Raw genomic sequence first — 20036 nt, 5'->3', positions numbered from 1 at the left:
TTTAAAACTACTGAAGGATACTTCTGCAACAGTCTATTTACATGTCCTTTGTTAATACCGCTTCTAGCGAGAGGGTCAGCTCTAGGGTTGCGGACATCAGACTCTCCAGTCTAAAGACCAGATAATCTTTACAACTTCAATAAAATCTGGGTAGTAAATTTCTAGATAGTGATGGCAAATTTGAGTTAAATGGTATTTAGGAATTTCAGCGTCTATTGAAAAGGTTGGGTTTTCTAGTGATATGTCCCCCTTATTTTAAAAGGGGAAAATGACCGTAACTTAGTTCACATATCTTTGACCTGTGGCCAACTGTTTTATGTCCTTAAAGTATTTTAGCATTGTTTGGACATATGTAATTATCTTAGAACATGGACCTTGTAATATAACTGGTGATGCTGGAACAGGTTCCTGACACCACGCATGTTTCTTGGTGCAGGTTTGGAAAATACTATGCGTGGCTCATTACTGAAATGGTTTTAACCTTTAAAGAGAAAACAACAAAAGTGATGCTTAACGCACAGGACCAGCAGAGTGTAATTCTTTCCCTGTATTAAGCATAGCCAGCAGTAAGTGGTCTGAGGGTTTCTGTAGTCAACTTTATCACGTGATTAGTTATTGCTAGTTTTAATTAACTGATTGAAACTTTCACATGCTTGCTTTTCAATTATTAAAATGCTAATTTACTCGTTGCCATTTATCAGTACACTTGTAGTAGTAATATGCCAGTCTTCCAGATACCTCCAGGAATAACGTACCCGTGGCAGTGGACAAAGTTTTGTGATTAAAGCCTGATGGTAAAGTTGCTCTTTAGGCTAGCTTTATGTACACAGCTTTCTTCTCTTTATTTCATTTTCTTGAGTTCTTTTTCTCCCTCTTCTTTGGTGAAAATGAGTGGGCTAGAATCCCTGGCAGGAATTTGTCCGTATTAATATGGCTCATCAGAGACATTATATTTAATTGGAGAGCCTGCGGTATAGTCGCAGGAGGCCGAAGGGAATTATTTAGCATTAGCAATGGCTCGTCTGGGAGTTGTGCACTAATCAAGGAGCTTGTGTGTTAACTGTAGGGATGATGGGAGTTATGACGATTATGACATGTGAGCACATGTCTGTATGAGAACTGGACAGGCAATGAGTTAATCAAGAAATATATTAAATGGCTCCCATGCTGCTTCATTATTACTCCGTAGAGGGTCTGTCAGATTGTGTACTTTAACCACGGGTGTGTGTGTATTATAAAATCCAACAAATAGATGTCTTTACAGGTAAAGTAAATACCATCTTTTTAACAAAAGAAAAACATTTTCTGCATATTTTTAAGTGGATGTGGGCTTTTAAGCTCTGTGTTGAAAATAAATTAGAGAATGCTTGGTCTGAAAAATGCATTTAAACACTTCGTTTAATTGTTCCTCTCCAATCTGCTCTTTTTGTATTTTTATCAAATGCGTGCTTTCAGTGAACATGAATTATTTCCTGCTTAAGATCTTAAAAACATCTGGTTGAATCTTTCATGTAATTAAAAAAAAAAAAAAAGCTTACCAAAATGTAATGTTAACAGTTTTAAAAAAATATAAATGCTAATTGTTTTTCACCATCAGGATAATACAAACCTTGCAAATTTAAAACAAAACAAACAAACCCTAAAACCCTAAAATGTAATGCATGTTTACATGCCAGGTAGACCCATCCTTTGCACAGTGTGATTAGAGGCATCTGTTTCGTATCTATCATGGAATTATTGGTTATGCTGGGAGGGGAAAAAATCATGTTTTAAGGAAATGAAACTAATAAACTGAGTTCACTTTAAAAAAAAAAAAAAATCAAACCGTTGCATAAACCCAGAAACCAACTGGATTATGTCTGTAGGCAAACTCATCCCACAGCTGCTGGCTAGGTGAGCACGTGCACTTTTCCTGCTATTGTAAGCACAGCCAAATTTGATAAAAACTTTCTACCAAACTGTGACCTTCATGTATTAACTTAATTAAAGCAGTATCATGGCTAGTACCCAAAGCGTTAACGTGTAGGAGGTTGTTACTGAAATCCATTATCTGTGGAGTCAGTATTAGTGGTCAGCAACATCAGAAGTAAAACTGCAAGCAAGACCCTCCCTTGGGTGCTGTGAGCTCAGCAGGTTAAACTGTCAAAGCTTCTTAAAGGACTGGTAGTTAAACCCCCTGGAGTTAAAGGTAAACCAATCATTTGCTGTCAGCAGGAAATATGACTTTATTTAGCAGGTTGGAGGGGGAAGAAATGCTAACAGGGAGGAGGATTTAGACAGAAGTGTTGTGTGAGCGTGTCACTGTGCTATGTAGATTCCATGCAGCTTGGGAGGACTTGCTTAATTCCAGGTGTTGTAAAAACAGGAATTTATTTATATAGAAACTTACTCCAATGTCTAATAAAACTATACATGTGGCTGAGCTAAACTGTTAAACTTGTGAATATTTCTCTTCTAAGTGAAGAACGCAAAAGTTGATATCTTTCTTAAAAGTGGGAACAGCTGTCACCATATAGAAATGGGTTGCTTCTTTCCTTTTGGTTTTGTGGACTGTGTAACTTAATAGCCTTTTTTTAAACCATGCTAAGTATATTTAACACTGACCAAGTGTATTATATACAAGATCTAAGCATATGTTTATTAAAATATATGCGTATGGGCCATGACTACTTGTGATACTGTAATAGAATTAGTGATACTTCCTGTATTTTCTGTTTGTTTTTTTTTTTTAAAGACTATTTTCAAAGGTGAAGATCAATAACATTTTTACTTCCTGCTTCCTAAATTCTTGCCTCAAAAAAGAAAATCCTGGAAATGATAGCTTGTTACAGATGGGTGTGAAACAGGTGTAGGAGACCTGACACTTCTACTGTAGTTTTATTTATTTGGACAGGAACAATGCTTAAACCCTTGGTGGGGGTGAGCCTCATAGTGGCTTGTGAACTGTGTTCTTTTATGTATCAAGACCTATTTCCTCAATACAGTACACTGATTTTAGGCTAAATCTGTTGAATGTGCTGAAATGTTGTAAGATTAATGGGATACAGTAGAGACTAAGATTCTGCTGTATTTGAATTACCTTCAAATGGCGAAGTATGCATTTATAAGAAATCTGGGAAATGGGAATGTCGGGGAAACAAATCAATAACCTAAAAAGCAAATTAAAAATCTTCGTGGGGTCATGCAAAAAAAAAAAGAAAAATCTGTGCAGTTCGAGATGTAGCTATAGCAGAACACTGAGGGATCCAGAAAAAGGCTTTTGTCACTTGGTCATTGTCAGACCCTATGAAGTCTGGCATCAGCACCTGTGGCTTGTACAGTGCTGGCAGTACCTGTGTGAAAATCTTACTTAAACTGTGCAGGTTTTGTCCGTTCTTGCCCTTATGTGAGGTTGTGCCATAGTCCTTACAGTTTTGGTAAGCCAGCTAGCTGTCTATAGACAGGGCCCAGAACAAACCTCATTTTCAAGTGTGCTGATATTCACTTCTTTACTGACTCCTTGACGTATGGGTAATACGTTCAGCGCTGTGGAATATAAACACGTGAATTCTACTGAAGGATGGAAGGGAGGTTAGTACAGTGGTCTAATCAGCAATGGTAAATACCTGTTTGCTCTCTAATTTGAGTCTCCTTTACAGAACACATTTTCCCTGTGTAATGCTTTATGTACTTGACTTGAGGGTCTTCTGTGACCACTTTCATATTACCGTGCAAAATTTCCTTAAGCTTTCTTTGAATACAGGGTTGCAAACACTGACAGGCTCTGTTACAGGCTTTTTCATGGAGGCGAAGACTATGAGTTTGTGGTGGGTGACAGTTTTAGAACAAAAAGCTGCTCTGTGCTTTCTTGCTATGTCTGTTATAACGGGTTCAAGTGTCTGTCAAGCAGTTCATATGAATATGATTATGCTTTGGCATTGGAAACGTTGATTTCTTTCTAAAAGTCTTTTTTTTTTTTAATTAAAGAAAAAGGTAAGTCTATTCTGAAAAGCTACATAACAAGCAAATTTCATGGGATTTCTGGCCTACTGTGTTCTGTAAGTTTGTAAAGCAAGCATGCTTCGTTCTTTTTCTCCATTACACAACTTTCACGCTCTTCATCTTGATACCTGCATTTTGCAATCACAAAGCTGCCTTGTGTTCTTTGAAAATAAGACTTTTGAGGGTAGAAAATTCTGGATGGGTTTTTGTCCTTTTTAAAAAAAACAAAACAAACAAAAAAAAACAACAAAACTTTAAACTCTTCAAAGTTGCCCTAGAATGCGAAGAATAATTTTTAGTGTCAGAAAAGTAATGTTCCTGTCTCTAATTTTAACTTGAAGAACTGATGAAACTTTATTTTTTGTAAGAAATAATTTTGAATAGTCATACTGGTGGATTTTTGAATGGAAAAAGCTCTACTTCTGATCTTATTTTATATGTAGAAATAAAAATATTGCATGGAGATGAAGAAAACATTGTGTTTTAGAGAACCTTTAATGATCCCTAAGGTTGGGGGTGATTGCAGAGAACCTTTTATTTTGGGAATCTTCTTTTATCAATCACTTGACACTTGAGATCTGGTTTCATGTTATGTCTTACTTTCACAGAATCCAAAATATTTCTGAAAGAACCAGTTGTGTTCTCCTGGTCACTCTTACTCATTCGTTGTATTGGATCCAATGATCATGTGGCTGCGAGCTGGTTTAACTTGCTGATCTGACCAGAGGTTTATATCCCTTCCCCTTAGATTACTTTTCTACTGGGTCTGCTCAGGTCTTTGACCTCTCAGCAGCATTGTAACTTCTAGAGCTGAATGTGGAGGGGAATTAGGGATGGAATCATCCTTTGGGTGGCAACTTGTCTCAATATAAGCCTCACTTCACACGAGTGAGGTTTCTTAATATGGTTCATCTTGGGCCAGAACTTAGTCCATCTTGTGAAGAATTTAATTTACTGTAGGGTCTGTATCTTGCGTTTCTGATGATTTATGTTACTACTCCAAATACTGTTCCAGAACTTGTTGCCTTCAGCTGTACTGATGTCCATAGTTTTCCCCTAACACATTTCTTTTAAATACAGTTGGGTAGTTGGAATACCAGGTAGCTGTGAATTCATCTTGCTGTTTCTATTGGCTGTTATCTTGACCCTAGGACTAGTTTTGGGGATCCCTGACCTGTTTACCATTGTTAGATGCTGAAAGCAATTTCTGCAGTCTGTCCTCTGCAGGCAGGCAGATTTGGAGATTGGACAGGAACCTCATCTGAATGTCTGTGTACTGTGTTCATCCATATGAAGGACAACTTTAAACCAAAAAACTCTAAGATGAAAATCCTGGATAGAAGCATGCTACCGAAGTATACTATGTGTTGCTTACTATGGTTGAACTTAAGCTATTTTTTCTAAATCCCATATGTCTGCTGGTATATCTAGCTCAATTAAGAGCTGTATCTTTACTATGTGAAATTCTGTAAGTGTTGGCTACCCATGATCCTTTCCAGACCTACTTAACTATTAAGTTCTCCCATCTCCCACATTCCTTCCCTATTTAGAAAACAAAGAAACCAGCATCAAATGTATTCTGTAGCAAGCTTTTTTTTGGGAGAGGCAGGAGGAAGAAACATCAAGAGAAACATCTGTCTTAAGGCTTGCTACTGTGCGTAGAAAGCTGAGATTACATTAGGAAAAGACTGAGCTGTACATGTCTGAAACACAGAGAGACTACTGAATATATGATAGTGCACTCCTATTTTGATAATATCACAGAAAACTATATTCTTTGTCTAAAACACTTAAAGCTCACGTATATTGCAAAGATAAAACTCTAGCATGCACGTGAGCATAGTGCACTGCTTCAAGTCAGGTAATTTGCTCAACTCTTGTAACATGTGAGGAGACTTTTTGAATAAACCTGTTTACTAAAACATCTTTCCAAACAGTTTATCTATGCTCTGAAGTAAAATTCTTCTGTTTCTCCTGCAGACTTGCCTTTGGTAACATACTCCATAGCTGAAATAGTTCTCAGAGGTATGCGTGCAGTTGCTAGTCTGCAGACAAGTTTATTCACAGCACTGCATAAACGAGTAAGGGTGGTTCTGAGTAGCTGTGTTCCCTCTAACCCTTACTTGGCTGAAGAAAGTTGGTAATTACAACACCCTATGAAAGGGAGCTATGACTAGAAGGAGACGAGGGGAATGCCTTTCCCTCAAGACTGAGCAGTTTTTCTATCGATGCAATGAGTTGGAGTTGAAGAATGGGACATCTTTTTTTCCTTCTCCTGCTTCCTCTTCCTCTATTAATCTTTCAGTTCATCCAAAGGTAATTAGGTAAACAGATAACTATTGATTTAACTCTTTTTACTTCTACTTTTTCAGTTATTCTACCAAAGTAAAATTGGTTGTTCTCGTTGGTGTTGACTAAAACATGTGGAAGCTGTGATATGAACCAACTACTTCATTTTGCTAAAATTTTAAAAGCCAACTAATTACTGTTACAGACTACTTAAAATAAAAATGTGCTAGTCTATCACAGTTGGCTTCTAGAGCGTTAAGCATAATTTCCTCAAAAAGAAAGCTTCTTGAAAAGAAGTTAAGTAGTCTTTCATTTATGCTTGTTGGTTATATGCAGATAGACTTGATGGGCAAAAGTGTACTTGTTTTCAGAAAATTGAATTCTTCTGAATAGAAGTCTGTAAGGATGAGCTTTCCTAGAAAAGTTCCAGAACACACTATAGAGAGAAACACCATATCTTCAATTTTCAAGGTCTGAAGAAAAAACAACCACAAAACCACCTTGTTTTAATCAACCTAATTATATTGTCTTCCCACTACATTCAGCTACTGAGGTCTGGCTAAACTTCAGTTCTATGGTTTCAGTTCTATGGTCTTAAGGTTATATAAGGCACACTAAATTACTAGTTCCTAGTCTTAATTCTTTCTGGAGGGTAAAACACCAGAACCGTTTGCAGTAAAATTCTTATGGAGAAGCCTTCTTTCCCATCAAGATTTCAAGATTATTTTTGTTTTTTCTAATGTTACAAAATTCATGTTTATAAGTGAGACTATGAACAGATGAGAATCTTTTTGTGTGTTGAAAAGTGCATGCTCTCAGTCTTTAACTAGAAATGCAACATTTTTTGCCTGGTTGGCGTCCCTTCTTTTAAAGGACGGTTGAGTTCAACCTGGATCCATCCACTTTAATCTTAGTTGAGATCTGTGGATTTCTGAAGCCCCTACTTAGTGAAGCTATTGCTGCCTCCAAGTTTGGAGTGGTTGGAAAACTGAGTGCTAACTACTCTTTTGTATCTTGGCTACTGACTGCTAGCCCAGGGTCTGATCCTGTAGATGCTAATGGATAGACTGTTTTGAGAGTAGTTGTAGTCTTGGAGGGGACTCTTAAGTAAATATTCCTCATTAACCTAAATGCTTGAAGTCTGCTGAAGAATGACTTCATCTTAATGTCACATAGCTGTATCTGTGGGCCATCAATTAAAAAATAAAAAAGCAAAAAATGAAACAAAGCAGGTATTTAAATAAGCTTGCAGGAAAATCTACTTATGCTGACTATAGGTTGTCTTGTTTACTTGCATAATTTTTTGTTTAGGTTTTTGAAATGCTGAGTTAAAATAAATGTGGAAAATGTGATATTTATGCTATTTATGGCTTTCACAGTTCTGCTTTTCATGCAGTTTAGAAATGTTTCCATTATTTCATGTTAGGGTTAAATGCTATAATTGTGTGGCAGTATTTCTTTTCAGACAGCACTTCAAGGACTGTATGAATACTGCACACTTGCTATGTGCACAGATTTGTTGTATTCTTGGTGTGTATTTTAGCGTAAAGCTGTTAAGAACACTTAGGTCTGAAAGTTGTGTATTTTTGGCAAAGCAGTGAATTCGAACTTTTTTTGAGTGTTAGATTATTTTTTTTTTAAGTTGACTGTTCAGTACCACAAGCTTTTTGTTCTATTTTGTCTCTCTTGGCACTGGTGCTGGCAAGATTTGAGATTGTAAGGGTAACTAAAAAAAACAACAAAGGATTTACTCATTAGCCCTATTTTATGGATTGAGCTAATTGTGGTTCGTCTTGCTGAGTGGTATTATGCAGTTTGGGTCAATTAAGTGAATGTACTTACACCAACCGATGTTGTTACAATGTATAATATTGATTAGAGCTATAAAAGAAGAAGGACTTGTTTGATTAGATTTCTTTGTCTAAACAATGCTTGAGATCTTATCTAGTGTACCAAACAGAAGTGTTCCCTTCATTGTTTTTTTAAATGTTTCTTAGGTTTGATTAACACTACATATATGTAGATATAACAGTTTCCTTGTCTATAAATTGTGGAACTACAGAACTGGGGAGAATGCACCTTCTAACTCAATAAAACAGTCTCTGCTGTATGAATATCAACTTGTATTGAGACCTAGGGATGAATAGGGTGACCTACTCTGAAAAACTGGGACACCAGGGAATCCCAGACATCTCCCTCCTTAGAGATGGAGGAGTGGGGGGAGTGTGTGTGTGTGTATGTGTTAATTAGGCATTTACACTGAAGTAAATGGCATCTGTCACACGATAAACATCAGAAACTGCTGAAGTGTATAAAATAGTCTGTGAAAACTGTGCAGGTGATATTAAGGACTTTGTTAGGAAACACATGTAGATGTCTTTGTTCCTCCACTGGCTCACATGAGAATCAGCCTTTACCTTTTGCAATTAATAGATGAGAATAAATATAAAGCAAATTAGGGGGGAGAGCACTTTTGTCATGTCATGAATCAGATCCATAAGAAAGTAACAAACTCTGGAGTCAGTGAATAATTAAAAATGCTAGGGATCTGTGAATTATTCTGGTGTCTGTCATTACCTTAGAGATTGCATATGTATTGGAAGTATTTTTTTCAGTGCTTTGTGTTAGCATCATGGTGTTCATAGATGTGGGCTCTTTTTTTCTATTTACATACCAGAAACCCTTTTTGTTTAATGGGGGTGGCATGCATATGTGACTTCCATATAATACAAATTTCAACTGGCAATCTGCAGCACCTATATGACACAGGAGAAGGTTACCTTGATCCTGCTGCACTAAACAACATCTCTAGAAGTACTAGGTGTGTTTTAGCTACTAAGCTTGTTTTGGATTTCTCTAAATGATTATTTGAGATACAAGCTTCATTAGGAGGATAATTCACTGGATTCAGACTATGGCTGGGCAAGAGAACATGCTGCTGTCAGGTGGGTGCCACTCTCCAGGGTAAAGGAGTCCCAACATAGTTTCAGTAACCTGGGTACTTACAGCTGTGGTTCACAGAATCATAGAATCGCCTAGGTTGGAAGAGACCTCCAAGATCACCTAGTCCAACCTCTGACCTAACACTAACAAGTCCTCCACTAAACCATATCACTAAGCTTTACATCTAAACGTCTTTTAAAGACCTCCAGGGATGGTGACTCAACCACTTCCCTGGGCAGCCCATTCCAATGCCTAACAACCCTTTCAGTCAAGAAGTTCTTCCTAATATCCAACCTAAACCTCCCCTGGCGCAATTTTATCCCATTCCCCCTCGTCCTGTCACCAGGCACGTGGGAGAATAGACCAACCCCTACCTCGCTGCAGCCTCCTTTAAGGTACTTGTAGAGAGCGATAAGGTCGCCCCTGAGCCTCCTCTTCTCCAGGCTGAACAATCCCAGCTCCCTCAGCCGCTCCTCGTAAGACTTGTTCTCCAGACCCCTCACCAGCTTCGTTGTCCTTCTCTGGACTCTCTCGAGCACCTCCACGTCCTTCTTGTAGCGAGGGGCCCAAAACCGAACTTGGGGTGCAGCCTCACCAGAACCAGAGTTTAGTGCAGTCCTTCTAAATTGTCTCCTGCAAACTGGATATTGGGTATTTCTGTCATGTTTATATCCAGTATTTTGGGTTCTAGGACTATTTATTTCTTAGGATATGATACCAAAACCTGAGTGCAGGCACAATAGCTGATTTGTAAATCCAGCTGAAATACCAAAACACAATGTACAGAAATGATCTCCAAAATAGTTACTGCCACTGTTACTACCCCATGTTGTACTTACCACCCTGAGAGCTGCTGTGGCCTGGAACGGAGCTTGGAACCAACCCTGGACAAAAATGGCTGGATAATCACCCCTGATGGACTCCTCTCTTTAGGTGCCTATTTGCTGGAAACACGGTGAAGAAACACAAAGCTGTTTCTGTGTAAAAATCTAGCAGGATTAGTAGTTCAGATGCCTTGCCGTGAAGGTGGTTCCTGTACCTGAGCTAGTCTGGGAAATGAGTGGCCATTTCTGTGCAGTTTGCTTCTGAGTTACTAGAGTGTTGGACTTGAGCTAATTCTTGGGTCTGTGTGGTCGTGAAGAATTGTGTGCATTAAAGTCACTGTGGTATTTCAAATTGTCCTGTTGTCTTTGTTCAGCTGTGTGTTGATAAAACCTTTACCTAAAAATAGTTACGCTGTTTAAGAGTGTTCATCCTAATAAATACTCTTGAACTCCTTATTAAATTAAGAGTATTATTCGTAGTATATTTTTAATAGATTACAGGATGAGGAGCCTGTAATGGGATGGTTAGGTGTTCGTTACAGATTTGAGTTAAGGATCCCAGAGGTGTAAGAAACCTGTGCAGGGATTCAGATGACTAAACTTAGTCTTTAGTTTTCGAATTAAATGGAGGCTGTGTAAAATGATGAGTCAGTGGATGTAGTAAACCTCTTTTCATATTTCTGTCATTACTACAGTGTAAGTAGTCCTTATGAAATACATCTCAAATACAAAACTTCTACAGAAATTAAACCACTTTATGGAAGTAAGTCATAACTTTTTTTTGTATTCTGTAATTTAACAGGTCCTTATAGTTGCTTGAAATGTATCTTTTGAGGCACAGGTAGCCCAACATGATGAAAATTTACAGCGTAAATCATTTAGCACTTTTCAGTTTGTCTGCTTTTCCACCCTTTGCTGTTATCCGTTCATGCTTGAGATTGCAGGGTCAATTCTAGTATTTATGAAGGGATTGTGTTTCTTCTGAAACCTCCTGAGACTTGCTTCTTTGTTTTGTTGACATTGTTTTTCTAAACTAAAACAGCAAAGGGAAAAATTACTCTCCTGAAATGTTAGCTGTGGTAAGCTAGGGACAAGTTCTGAATACCTAGGGTTGTGTGATTTAAGTCAATCCTTGAATTTGAAAACAAAAATATTTGAAATTTGTAATGCTTGAAGAAGGGAAGTTACTGGATTCTTTGGGCTGTCTAGAAATACTGCATTATGATAAGTTAGCTTCTGCAGAGAAGAGAATTATGGTGTGAATTATGTGCCACCTGGCAGAAAGCTGAAAGATTCAGCTCTCATTTAGATTCAAACGATGGCTTTTGTAATGTTTACCTGCTATTATGGCTGGTTAGTGTATTTACATTTCTACATGTTATGCTGCAAGTTCTGTAGTGTATTTATGTTATGATATTTGTAGTATTCTTCATGAACCACAGTGCATTGTAAAAGGAAGTGTGTTTAAAAATGGGAATTGTGGTAAAGAGGTGACATCCACTAAGAAATGCATTTCTGTCTCTGGATTATATGTGGACTGGTTTAATTGTATTTATAATAAGTCAATATGGAAAGATCCACAGAATTACTGTCATTGGAACATGAAAAGCTGGAGGTTTTGAGCTAATGGGGAGAAATGAAGGTTTCTTTCTTGTCTTAAATTTGCTTCCTGCTCTGGCAGTGTATCAGATAAAGTGACTGCTACAATTCTGTTGTTTTGTTATATCTGTGTGTGTTGTATATTGGGGTGCATGCAAGGCTGATCTGACAGTGAGCTTGAGAAGGCACTAACAACTTGCAGTAATGGACATGAAGAGAAATGGATTTGCCAGATTAAAGGGGAATGTGGGAAAGGAAGTGTAAGCAATGCAGAGTTGAAGTAACAAAACACTTGAGAAGGGGAAGAAAATTGTGGAGGAAAAGTGCACAAGACTGTTCAGAGTAAATCTAAAAAAAAAAATGATTGTAAAATGTCTTATGACTACTTTTGGTGCTAGTAGAACTGTTGGTCTCTGTGTGAGAAGTGTGTGGATGTGGGACTTTCCTCTTCATGCTTAAAAATAACTGTCTTAATTTTAGTCCGTTACATAAGGAAGCTTTTGGTCGTATAAAACATGTATGCTTCAGTTTGAATAATTTCATCTAGACACGTAGAACATGTTGGAAATCAGAACAGCAACTTTAAACGTATGAATCAATCATGTAAATAAGGGTATCCATGGGCCATGCTGTTACTTAATGCTCCAGGAAGGATAATTTGCCAAGGTGTTCTTACTATAAAGTATGAAAATCCTGCAGCACAATTGTCTGTGCTAGTGCTTAGGGCTTTTGGTATTGCTTTGTTTATAATGTGAGGCTAATGCTGTAATGATAAAATAAAATCACTGCCATGTGAAAGAAGGAATAACTATTCAAATGTGAAATATGTGGTGATTCCAGGAGGTTGTGTGCACTCCGAGCTTCTGAATTGGCTGTGTATTTGGGCATCTGTTTAAAAGATGCTCCCAGAAGAGAACTTAATGTTCTTCCTGGTGTTTGGATTAACTTTTTGAGAAGTATACAAAAAGTTGGTGAAAATAACGATAAAAGGTGAACACTTGCAAGTGACCTGTGCTTGTTAGATGCGTTTGTTATACACTACCTGAATATTTATTTCTCATTTTACTATTCAAAATTGTTTGACTACTGATTGTCACTATTTCTAGATATGATTTTTTTTGTTGTTGTTTTGTTCTGAATGAGCTAATAGTGTGTAGGAACTACAGTATTTCCAACCTTAGTATGTTATACTAATAATCTTCATGCCACTTGCAAATTTCCGTTTATAAACTAAAACTATTTTTAAACTTCATATACGTTAAGATTCACTCTATAAATCAACATCCTTTTAAATATGTTCTGTATAGCATGCTGAAGATGATATAGTGTCTTTCATAAAAATAAGTTTTAAAATTGGTGAGCATTGAAACGTCAAGCTGTATAGTGACAAGTCTTATTAACACATACTTACTATAAATCTTACACAGTTTAAACAATGGCATGCTTCCTCTAAATACATGCTGGAAGGGAGCTTACAAAAGGAAAGCAAAATGGGAAACTTTTTTTGTTTCTTGGGTCTCTGTGTATCTTAATTTGTTTGGAAACATATAGGTAAAAGAATTCTGAACTCGGAAAACAAGTTGAAGAGCAATCTAACTGAAGTTTTGTAACTTTTATTCCCTGAGTGTGTGAATGAGTTCTCATTTCTTCAAACCTAGCTATTTTATTATTCCTGGTAAAAATATTTATTGCTCTTGTGTAGTTTAGAATTGTCTAAAAAAATGTTTGACAAATGCATATAAATGAGGATACAATAGATCAGGAATCAAACATGAGCCTGCTTAAATAATTCTCAAGATTTTCTGGTTCACGTGTAGTGATATTGAACTCTTTAGTCATAGGCTTTAATTTGTGCATGGTGCTGACCTGATGCTGTGCAGGGACACTCACTGCATCCCTTCATTCAATTCACTCTAATTATCCCCAACTTCCTGGGGAGCCTGCTTAGAACTGGTCATGAATGTTTGTTATTAAGTATTAAGATATTAGACTACCCTGGTTACATGTAACAAAGTAGTTTTTAGACTGAATTTACATATGGATGATAAGTATAGGAAGCTAGAATTGTATTTGTCATGATTTTATTTAACCAAATTCAAAATAATATACTGGAATAAAACATTTGACAGTGACTTAAGGTTGGAGTTAAATGAAATTTAATGTTATTGTGTGAGTTCTTGTATGTCAATGTTGGCAATTTTAGTGTGTATTCTAGAGTGGTTATGGTATGTAAATCATCCTTAAACAATCAGATTTGTGTGCATATTTCAGGATGATGGTAATTATTTTTGCTGGGAGCATCTGTTAATGTGGAATATTCCCTCTTCAGGTTCACGTGAAAATGGCGGACGAAGCTGTCTGTGTTGGCCCAGCTCCCACCAGCAAAAGCTACCTCAACATGGATGCCATCATGGAAGTCATTAAGAAAACCAGGGCCCAAGCTGTGAGTCTGAATGAGTCTATCTGCTGCAGCTGTTTCATATATAGAAAGCAGAAAAGCCAGAGTTTGTATTTTTTTAAAGGTGTGTGGGGGGGGAAGTGATTGAATATGCTATTCCAGTTAGTTCATGTCACATGAGTTAAATGTGTCCGAAATCGCTACTGGAAATCAAAGGCTTTGTAGCATCTGGCAGCACTGGTTGCTGATCCTGCAGGTGGCTGCTGGATTCAGCTTTCACACCAGGGAGCAGCTTCAGTTCATTTCCAAATTTGCTAGGGGAAAAAAAAATCCCAATTAGTTTTGAGCGCTAACCCTTTATATGCCATAATGGCTTTTTGAATGTTTTACAAGTGTGTCCAAAAAAAAGGCTCTTTCTTAAACTTAGTTTGAATCAGTTTTTGACTTGTATACACATTGTACTTACAAGAAGGTGCATTCTGTAATTACTTGTTTTAAGATGTTTACAAAATGTACTTCAGCCCTTATTTATATGTGTAAGCTATTCTGCCTTTCTCCCTCCAAACTGGCCAGAGATTCAAAGCTTACCAGGGATCAGTTGGAAAAACTAATGTGTAGTCATGTTCACATGTCTAATGTTCTATTTGTTCTGACAATGAAACAAATGTATTATTCGGAGCTACTGTAGACACCATTTTTAAAGTAAAATTTGATGGATGTATTTGAGCAACACTAATTACAATCCTGATCCAAACCATTTCAGGGTAATTCCTTTCAAAGGAGATGCTTGGTATGGTGCTTTTAGGGGCCCAAAACTTCCATATAAAGAAAATGACTCCTATTTCCTTCCCTCAGAGTTTCTGAAAGTAGATTGCAGTTGCTTATGCTCCTCAAAAGAGAGTAGTAAAATGGCTTGTACTTTGTCTGTTGGAGTATATCGGATGAAGAAGCTTATGAGTTGCAAAAAGAAAACTTTTCCACCACACTCATCTCAAGTAATTATACAGGGTTTATACTGGGGTGTGAATAGCAAACTGGGCATATAAGGATGTATCACTTATACTAATGAGACAGTAAATGCTATTCTCCAGCAAGGGTCGCTAGAGGTTGGAGGCTCATGATTGTGGACCTTAGGAGTGCTGTTGTGATCAGAGCTAAAAAGTATTTTGGGGTGAAGAGTGCTTCACAGTGGTTATTGAGAAGAGTGTGGATGAGTATATATGTAGAAGTCTGCACTGATGTAAATGTGGCAAAATGGAGTTAAAAAGAGCAAAAGGACAAAGTGAGCATGTCTGTCTCTGTAAACAGCACCTTTCTCTTGTAGTCAAGTAAGGAATGTTCGTTTCAGAAAACTAGGTTCAACCTGTGAATTTTTACAGCTTGACTTAGGACAGCTAAATCAGTGTGTTATGACAGCTTCTTAAGTTATTCAACTAATTTAAATGCTTGCTGGTCTGTTTCACCTTCCCTAGTATCTAAAATGTGTTAGCAAATTTGGTGTCTGGCTCCAGAAGTCAATCAACTTGAACTTCTTTGTTTTATTTTTAAAGGTACACCCAGGATACGGATTTCTTTCAGAAAACAAAGAATTTGCTAGACGTTTGGTAAGTTGTTTCTGTTTGCTTGGCTGCAAAGTATGCACTGGGTGGTATATATTCATTTCAAGCCATCTGAGGAATCAAGATACCAATTCAAGGCAGATTTCAAGGATATTTTAAGGGTGTACTTGCAGTCTGTATTTTCTTTTGGGAAAAGGGGAGGTGCCTGTTTGTAAGAGCTATACTAAGGACATAGGAACCTCTCAGCATTCTCACTTGTGCTTGTACTGTTTGTGGCTGCTCTGTAAAACTGGGTCACTGAAATGGTCTAAGTTAAAAGTATCTGTTTTTAAGTGATCATTTTGGTGACTCATAGCACAGCTGGTGAACAGCTGTATCAGCAGCCCTGAAAAGGTGCTGAACTGCGCTTTCAGGATGGAAATAGAAAGCTGTTTAAAAACTGGTTTCTATGCTGGAAGTCATGTATTGTAGAACCGCATCCTCTGAAAGGACCAAAAAGTGAGTCAAGAGGGTGGTGTTTTCACTTCACATCTGAATCTATAAAAATTCTTTTTTGTAATCTCTTTACTTCAGTGGGGTTTTTATGTATCACAGAAACTGATACATGCCTTTTGTACTGATTTCCTCCGAACCACATTCCCCATGAAATGCTGAAAAAATTTTAATTTGTTGTTATTTTTTTGCAGGCAGTAAGAGAAATTTGTTACTGTTTTTAAGAGTAATTTCTACCTTTCTTTTTGGTTCAGGGTAGAAACAGACAAGGAATGTGCTTCTATAAAATCTTTTGTTCTTAACATTAATAGAATAGCTCTTGTTTCTGTATCTTCCTTTAGTATGTTCCTTTTGGCTCAAGTTCTAATTGTAGTATAGACTGTTACAATTTAGTTAGTTCTTTGGTGATAATACCACCCACTCACCAAGGAAAATATTTGGGAATGAAATCTCTGATTTTTATGCTGCTTAGTTGTCATGCTTTTTAAAAGCCCCCAAATAAAAACAAATGCAAGTTCTGTGTGATACTGAATGTGTCCTGCTGGTTGCTTAGTGGTGGTGGTATTCTGTTAAAGTTGAAAGGAGTTCTAAACAGTTGGCACTTGCTGGGTTTTACCAAAACTACGTGAAAATAACATGCAAGAGATTACCCTAGTTTAGCGGCTTTTTCTGTTCTGCTTCGTGTACCAGAGCGTCTTTTTAGAGGGAAGATTCATGGATTAATTTATAACAAATTATGTTCCCACTGGATCGCACCAGCACGATAACTGGCTTTAGTTGGCAGTTCCTGTAAAAAAATAATTAATGAAACAGAAGTACTTGATCATGCTATTATGTGGTATATTTTGCTGCCAAACTTTGAAATTTGATAGTTATTACTCCAAACTGGGCATGCTTCCTTGTAATCTGGTTATTATTTGGTGATGTAAATTACAATATTGATGACATGACATTCTGGAACAATTTTTTTTGGCGGGATTAAGTAGAAATGAAGAAAGAACAAACATTCCTGTAGATCCCCTCCCCCTTCCTTCTCATCTTTTCACTCAAATGCTTTAATAGCGAATTCCTGAATTAACGTGGTCACTAGAAACATGTTCAATTTGGGTTGGTGCTACAGCCTCAAAATAGCTTCTAATTAAATTTCACAAACCTGGTGTGTTCTGTTCCCTAAAAATAGAGTAAAACGAGTTCTGCTTTGCTTTCTCAAATGCAGTATTTTAAGTCTCAATTAAGTCATAATATTGCTTCTGTTCATGTCAGAGGATCTAGAATATCAGACCCCTAGTGAGAACTGGTGAAATGATCTGTCTTTTTATCACTGAGGACTACGGCTTTTTTTTTTTCCAGACAACATGATTAATATATTTAGGAGGAAAGCTTGCCTGCTGTTTCTCTTCTTTATTAAAGCCCTGTAATAAATGTTACAAAACTGTTATGAAGTTGGCAAGGATGTGCTTTTGTTCTATTTTCGTGTTTCTCCCTACTCCTTTCTTTACACATATAGTATTTATTTTTTTGTGTGTGTGCTGAAAGTAGTGATATACTTGTGAAATTCGGGTTTATTTCTTGGTGCATATCTATAGTTTTTAAAACAAGACTACCTAGATTTGGAAACAGAGAAGTACACTAAATGTTTTAAACTTACCATTTTGTCTGTAGGAGTGGTAATGAGCTCAAAGCAAAGCTTTGTCTTCAGTTAACGCACGGAGGGTCAGTTCACATGTAATCCTACTGTGCGTCATTTGAACAAAGGCATGTCTTTTTGTTCATTGTTATCTAAACGATTCATGGAGTAAGTGGACAGCTTTAGACAGTCCCTGTAAAGAATTTGATACATTTAGAGTACTAAAAATTACCATTCTTTATTTTTCTTCTCTATACCCTTAATGTTGTTCTTTTTAGAATGGAGGAGAACACAAACATGTTTGGGATTTCCAGTAAATGATTTGCTGGCTCCAGAACAAATCTTCTAAAATGTGATCTGGCACGTTGTTCATAGTGACCCAATAAGAAAAGTTGGGGCATTCAATCACCTTTCCAGGTGTATCTGTTCTGGTTGCTTTTGATAGCTTAAAGAAAAGGGATCCACTGCATTTATGTCAAGGAAGGCAGTCAATGATTTTGTAAAACTGAAGGTTGTTTTCTTGCAGATAGCAATTTTAAAACAAAATTTCTTGAAAAACTTTTAAGTTAAGGCTGGTATTTGAGGTACACTAGTTATTATGTAGAAGAACAAATTGTGGTTCTGGGCAAGTGAATGTAGTTTCTTAGAATCTTAGCTTCTAATTTTAATTCAGAAATCTGAGCTATCCAACTTGGAGCTCTTGCAGTGCTCTAGAAGAATGATGTATACATTGAGGTTGTAAAGTGCAGTGCATAAGTTGTTGCTTGTAGTTTGTGTGCCAATATATCGGTATGTAAGCAGTTTTTTCCTTTGTGGAATAAGCACATAGTGTTCAATATTGACATTAATCTTAAGGTGCAGTCAATCTGTTGCCCACGCTAGCAGTTTTTATTTTTAATCTTTTTTTTGCCAAATGGTATGCAAGAACAGTTTTTCTTCACATTATTAAAAACTTGCTGGTGACCTCTGTATTTAGGTTAGCTTGCTTAGTGTGTCCCATTACACAAAATTGATGCAGACCCTCTCTGAGAAGCTCTAACAGTGCCATTGTCTGCAGCAGGCCTTTGAAATTTGGCAAGGGGAAAGCCTTGAGACTAAAGATGAGCCTTTTGGTTGGCCTGTTGTTGGAAGATACTCTTCTGAAATTGCCATTTTCTTTTCCTTGCAAATCTACAGAGCATCTGTTACAGTGGGGGGTGGGAGTGATGAGTCAAGCCTCTTCACATGCATGTCAAATGCTTTGGGATTGGCCCATGGTCTCAGTGACTCTTTTTTTTCTTCATTTTCTTCCTGGATAAAGAAGGAAATAGGGGAGAAGAGAGTGACAGAAAGTGAGTGTGAGACTGGGTCATCCCAGTCATTCTTTCAGTTTGAACGCTTCTTCCTGTGGTCTAGTTAGTAGCAAGAAGGAGTCCTTATTCTTGTAGTTGAAGTTATGCATGTTCTTGCTTTATGACAATGGCCAGAAACCCAAACCTTGATGCGTGGTCACTCTGTACTCCCGTTACTCATAATGGGATCAGTGTTCACTCTTATTTAAAAGAAAAACACAAATGAACTTCTTCCCCCTCTGCCACAGAAATGCCTTCTGAAGTTATTGAGGGGAAGAAGGGTAGGGAAAAAAAAAAAGAACAAGATTAACACTATTTACTTGCAAAGTATAGTATGAAAAAATACCAGTTTGTGGGGTTTACATCTTCAATGTGTTTTGGTCACTTGTAGACATGTATATGGTAACATTCCTACTTCCACAGGTGGTGCATTGTGATATATTTTCTCCCAAAGCCCATGGAATTTGTGCATAAAATAGATCTATAAATGGTAAGAATTAAGGTTATAAGTTTAACCTTTAATCTGGAGTATTCTTCTTTTGAATGCAGCCTTGACAATGCTGTCCTGACATTGTTTCTTCAAGCAAAAAAATTCTAGTCCCCATGCTTTGCCAAAATACCCTCCTCTGCAGTAGTAGCCATACACGTGGTGGGACAGAAGGGTACAATTTTGGAATAAGATATGGATCTTTTTGGAATACCTAGTGAAACCTCTTTCTACAAGTCTTTTGTGTCTTTTTAGCAACTACTGTTGGGAAGAACTAAGGGGAGAACAAAGCAGCCAGTGCTATTTTCCTTTACCTTTGAAGCTAGATTAACATTCTTGGTGGTATTAAAACAACAACAAAAAATATTGTCTGAAATAAATGGGCAAACAACACACACAGAAGTGGTTAATCACATGTTTGTAAATGGCTGTATGATTGAGATAGAAAAGGTAAAACAAAGAACAAAGTATATTCCTTTCTGTAAGGGGATGCATGTCTGACCTGT

At 37.1% G+C, this 20036-nt stretch overlaps 1 protein-coding gene across 2 annotated transcripts in view; it reads left to right on the top strand.

Annotated features, from left to right (window-relative positions):
* PCCA (propionyl-CoA carboxylase subunit alpha) overlaps window positions 1-20036 on the top strand; it is a 284596-nt gene that overhangs the window by 30149 nt on the left and 234411 nt on the right. For both annotated transcript variants that reach the window (XM_035557044.2, XM_035557045.2), the window contains exons 5-6: window positions 13966-14079; window positions 15585-15638. In XM_035557044.2, coding sequence (XP_035412937.1) covers window positions 13966-14079; window positions 15585-15638 — 168 coding nt within the window. The remainder of the gene's footprint in view (window positions 1-13965; window positions 14080-15584; window positions 15639-20036) is intronic.

The sequence above is a fragment of the Cygnus atratus genome, chromosome 1 (genome assembly GCF_013377495.2).
Source record: "Cygnus atratus isolate AKBS03 ecotype Queensland, Australia chromosome 1, CAtr_DNAZoo_HiC_assembly, whole genome shotgun sequence".
Taxonomy (NCBI): Eukaryota; Metazoa; Chordata; class Aves; order Anseriformes; family Anatidae; genus Cygnus; species Cygnus atratus.
This window is presented reverse-complemented; position numbering and strand designations above follow the sequence as displayed.